Raw genomic sequence first — 5457 nt, 5'->3', positions numbered from 1 at the left:
CAGAAAACGCCTCTTCGCTTACAGCGGATCCAGCCGGCAGGTGGAACACGGGGCTCACCGGGCCGAGGTGGTCCTAGAGGAAATCCCCCTCGGAAACGCTTCACTGCTGCTCAGAAATACAGAAACGAGAGATGAAGGCACCTACTCCTGCTTGGTGTCAGTGGCTTCCCTCACCGCGGAACAGACAATTCAGCTGCAAATAGAAGGTAGTAGCGTGGGCTTGGGGTTTTAAGACTGATGCGAAGTGCTCAGACGTGTACCATATAAAACTATATTTGGGTTTGTGTAATGATAGAGGCAGAATTTATGAGATGAGAGATTTGTAAGTGTACTAAATGTTTCTTCACCAGAAAAACCCACAGTGACTGTCAATGTAAACTCCCTGTCGCTGGTGGAAGGGGAGCAGCACAGCCTCATCTGCAATATCAAGCACTACTACCCACACAACGTCCAGGCTCAGTGGCTCCGGGAGCTGAAGGACTCCCGGAATGTCCCCGATATCATGAGGAACGTTCTCTCCAGCAGCACCCGGCAGAGCAGCAATGGCACCTACAGCTCCTCCAGATACTTCCTGCTTACAGCATCCCTGAAGGACAATGGCCACAGGTACACGTGCCGGGTAGACCACCCCAGCCTGCAGACGCCCATCAGGAGAAGCGTGACTGTGGAGGTGAGAGGTACGGAGTTTGCCTGGGGACATTGTCCCCGTCACCCTTGAACCTGTGGGACTGCTGGGGGGAACTCCCCAATGACCCTTCCCCTTTCTCAGTCTTGACTCCCGCAGCTCTTTGCCAAAAAAAAAAAAACTTAAAACAAAGCAAATATTTTAAATTTTTTTTTTTCATCAGACTTTCTGCTATACTGATGAAAAACAACGAAATTGACTCCTTGATTCAAAATTAAATAAATGAGACGGACCACTCAATTTTTAACCAAAATGTCAGTTCCTGGCCAGTTCTGGCCCATAATTAACAGTCTTTTAGAGAAGCAAGATCCAGGTCTCTTTAGAAGCATCTCCCAGATGCCCTTAGCAAAATACAGAGAGCCTCTCGACAAAACAATTTTGAAATGCGAGGGGTATTTTGTCTTGGGCAAGACAGGAGATAATCTTTGCAGAGGATGAATGAGGACAATTTCAGAGCCAGTATCAGTGGAAACCTCTTGCCTGGATATTTGGGGTAAATCTAAATCTGGCCTTTAATTCATTGGGATCAGTAAAACGACCCACAGCCTGGTTGCAGTGGCAGGATCAACCACCTGCTCGAAGGGGCTCGTTCTCACTCCAGCCCCTGTAGAGCTGCTGCTCCCATCCCTGTCCCTGCCCCCATCTCTGCATGTGATGGCAGCATGGCTGGGGCCAGGCACTGCAGCCATCATGTGTCTCTGCTGTTGGTCTTTCTTTTGTCCATGGGCAGAAGCTGCCTCCACCGCCTGGCTGCTGCTTCTCCTCGGCCTTGCCGCGGGCCTCGCGGGCGCCCTTTGGTACCATCAGAAAGGTAAAACGACCTCCAGGCTACCAAACATGGGCTGTGGGGAGGGAAGGACTCTGCTGTGCCAGCATACCCATGGTGGGTGGCCATGGCTCTCCTCGGGCCCCGTGTCACCCAGCTGGGTTACCAGTGCTGGGAGGTGGAAGCCATGCTTTTTCTTCTTTTAGTCACCATCTCTTTTTTTGCCTTTTTCCCCTGCCCTAGAGAGGAGAACTGCTAAGGTAGGTGTGTTTTCTGTTTTCCGTTTTCTACCTGAAACACATTCAGTAATTTCCATTTTACCCTTCACTAATTCATTGCTGTTTTACTCTCCAGCCCAAACCCTACTAGAGTCGGGACCTCCAGTGCCAGCCAGGTAAGGAGCAGCGCTCCTCTGAAGAGTGCACAAAAAGTGCTGGGTGCCAGATCTGGAAAGGAGGGTGGAAAATGGCAGCATGAAAGGTCACTCTGGGGAACCATGGAGGCTGTGCACATCAGCCAGCACAGCCTGGTGAGAAGTGATGGTGGCAGGAGGTGGGCAGCCCGATCCACGACAGAGCCTCCAAGAGCTGCACAACATCAGTGCTTTCACGCCTTGGCAGGGCTGTGATGCTCCTGCGAGGCATCTGGAGCAAATGGGAGGACAGTCAGGACAAGGTTTTTTTCCGGAGTCTGTGGTTACCACAGCAGTGGGACAGGGGCTCTCAGATGTGACAGACACATACACAACAGGAAGAGAAGGCAGCAAACTGAGACAGCACCACTCAGTATCAAGCACTGCAGGTTGAGAGGAGCCCTTCTACATTCTTGTGCCATGCATTCTTGTTCAGTCTTTTCCTCTTCTGAAACTATTTCCTTTGGTAGTTATTGCCCCTGGCTTGAGGTCATAAAGGCACCGCAGGCATATCCCAAGAGCAGTGTCTCGAGGAGGCCAGCAAAGGCCCTTTTTGTGCTAAGCACGGCATGCTGTCCTTGGCCAAAAATAGGCTAAGAGTGGGAGGAGAGAATGTGATTCCTGTCTGACACGTGGAAAATGTCAAAGGTTGCTCAGCATTGGGGCAGGCTCGACTCCTCTCCCGATTGCAGCGCGTAGGATGGTGGGGGTTGCGCGGAGCTCTCCTGTGACGCAGGGCTGTCTGCCCTGAAGGTGAAGAGCTGCTGTGGCTGGTCTAGGCCACCTCTGATTGCTCACCCACAGTCTTGCCTTCTCCCTCTTTATGCAGGCGAGTCTGGTACTTCACAATGAAAAAACCATAATAGGACAGATGGGTTTATCCTGATTCATTGCAACAATCAACAAAAAGTATGAATGAAAAATTCAGGAGAGAAGAACTCTCTCGAGCACATTGCCAGAAACCCCACAGCTTCGGTGCCTACCAAAGCTGCGTGTGCCCCAGCGCTCTGTGAAGAACTCACCACTATTTCAGCCAGTTTTCCTGTTCTCCTCGGGAAACCAGAACGCATTCACGACCAGAAGAAAGAGGTGGCTTTGTCTTAGGCTGGACTTGCTTCCATTTAGCCAGAGATGGGATTTGGCAACCCACAGATTCACAGCTGAGCTCTGGACAAGGGGAGAATTTGGGTTTGGTAACTGTGAATAATTTCTACACCAATAAACAGAACCTTTTAGGTTTTATTCTTCAGCTGCCATTCCTGGTGGAAGCTGGTGGCTCTGTCAAATGCATCCCCATAGCTCGCGCTTTGCTCTCAGCAGGATTGTACAGCCCAGACCAGAGTCCTGGGTCCGCGGTCGCAGGAGGCTTAGGGTGGCCTCCCCTGAGTGCTGGTGGCAGCTCAAGCGCTGCTGGACCCCTTTCCTGAACAGCCGCAGCCTCAGTGTGTGTCCCTCCCCTCTGCTGCTGCAGCCAGTACCCACCTGCGACCCCAACGCAGCCTTCCTGGGCACCCACACCCACAGCTGGGGCTGCCAAAGGTCCTGCTGGAGCATCCTCTGCTGTGTCGAGCCAGGGCTTCTGCGGGCATCAGTCACCCGAGCCAGGCTGCTGCACCGTGGAGGGTGACCAAAACCCTCCTTGTGGTGGAATTGTTTCTCCTGGCAAAGGCAAGTATTGAATTCTCACAGGTACAAGCTAATGGGTTTGTTCCCCTCATCAGAAAACGTTAAAAAACTGAGGCTGGTTAATAGCTTTGTGCTTCGTTCAGCCTGAGCCATGGGCAAAATGTACCAGACATGCCGTCTCCAAACAGTAACAGCTTTTTTCTAAGTGTCCTGGGAGGAAGAGCTCTGGGAAATTAGGGGGATTTGAAAGGAGCCTGAGGAGCTGGAGAGAGAAAATCCAATTTCACAGTTAGCTCACGTTGGAGACATCCAAATGCAGCCAAGATGCCAGAGACTGGCCACCCAAGGTAAACTACGCTGGTTGAGACAAACTAAATCGCTGCCTGTTTATTTTCTTTACCGCCTGTGTCTGGCTGCTGACAGGGACTGGATTATATTGAGCTTTATGAGGCACTAATTCCAGTCCAAGCAGAACAGTTCACTTGAGGGAATCGCTGTGCGTTTGTAGAAGAGAAGCCAGGCCCTCCTCTGTTGATCCAGGCATCAGCAGAGGTGCCCTGATTTACACCTTCCTGCACCCTGCTCCAGTCTGTGGCTTTACCTGAGCTCACCCAGACCCACACCAGTAACGGCTCAGCCCATCTATGCTGTCGCGTGGGTTTTACAGGGATGTGAGGAAGATCAGAGTCTGTCCCCAAAGAGCTCAGTCACTCCATGGACACACACAACGTAATACACATATGGACAACAAAATATGTTATTTATTGTGAATTTTGCAAAGACACAGTTAAGCAACAAAATATACATTTGTGAACCTTTAGTTTTATACATAACAAATACAATCTGCTACCATAGCAATAAATTAAATGTACATTATTTACAACAGACATAGGCCACCAGGAACTACAAAGCACCGCCTCTACATAAAAAATAAACTTTGTCAGATACATTTCTTCAAGATTTATTTTCACTCTATAAACTCTCTTCACATTCTAATGATATAAATTCAGCATTTCCCTTTGCAGGTTATACGCAGTGCTACATTCAGTAAAACGTAATGAAAGCATGCTCTGGGGCTGGGGATGACGGACTCCTTGCCAGCTCTAGTGGAACAGAGGTTGGAACATCCGTGAAGCAACATGAGTGCAAGGTGGGATCTGCGGAGGCGCTGAGCTCTGACCAGTGCTGGTTTTAAACGCGGTTATCAGTGCCAAGCACCTCTTGCAGCCAAGCCGAAGATGGCCAAGAAATCTCAGCCCTGATCAAATGCCCATTCGTGCCAGTGATGTATCCTGGCCCCTTCACCTGCCATTCCTGAAGACCCTTAAAACTCTGGAAAGATATGGAGTTTGTGCTTGGGATCCCCCCTTTTCACTCAGGAAAAAAAAGCACTTTCATCTTGTGCTTAAGTGTAATCCTGTGCTTGCCTTTATGGACTTTCAAGGGGATGCAAGTACGTGCTTTCCTGAAGAACAGCCCAGACGGAGCAGCTCGCTGCCAGAGCTCCGCAGCCACAAACCAGTGCCCAGGGCTGCCAACGCAGGAGACGCTGGTGGAGGTGGGCAGGGCTGCCTCCCGCTCTGCCACCAGGACTCGGAGCCTGCGGCACGGGCGCTGGGGACCTGGACCTGCCCTGTCCCTGCCCCTCACCATGGTCATGAACTGGCCCAAGGCAAGCTGCAGCAGGAGCAAGCAGCGGACTGAAACACGGGTGAGAAGGGGAGCAATCCCCCGTGAGAGCAGAGAGCTCCCCACACAGCCAGGGGATGAGCTGATCACCCTCAGCCGCAGCTGAGCCCCTTCTGCTCCCTGGGCAAAGTCAGTTCTGAGGCTGGTACGTGCATGGAGACAACGGGGATCAAAAAGGAAAATGCACTGCCCAAGAATTTTAGTGTCAGTCAAGAATCTTTTCTTTTATATATATATATAAATAATTTTTATATATGTATATATGTGTGTGTGCACCAC

The 5457-nt window shown here is 50.7% G+C and overlaps 1 protein-coding gene across 1 annotated transcript; it reads left to right on the top strand.

Annotated features, from left to right (window-relative positions):
• Window positions 1–350: 350 nt before the first annotated feature.
• Window positions 351–677, top strand: LOC104502074 (H-2 class II histocompatibility antigen, E-S beta chain-like; the record flags this gene model as incomplete). The annotated part of the gene is made up of 1 exon (XM_010145989.1): window positions 351–677. A coding segment is annotated over one exon (327 nt), but the record flags the coding sequence as incomplete, so codon positions are not given.
• Between the last annotated feature and the right edge of the window lie 4780 nt (window positions 678–5457).

The sequence above is a fragment of the Buceros rhinoceros genome, unplaced genomic scaffold (assembly GCF_000710305.1).
Source record: "Buceros rhinoceros silvestris isolate BGI_N320 unplaced genomic scaffold, ASM71030v1 scaffold44881, whole genome shotgun sequence".
Lineage (NCBI taxonomy): Eukaryota > Metazoa > Chordata > Aves > Bucerotiformes > Bucerotidae > Buceros > Buceros rhinoceros.
The sequence above is the reverse complement of the archived record's forward strand: the minus strand, read 5'-3'. Positions and strand labels throughout refer to the sequence as shown.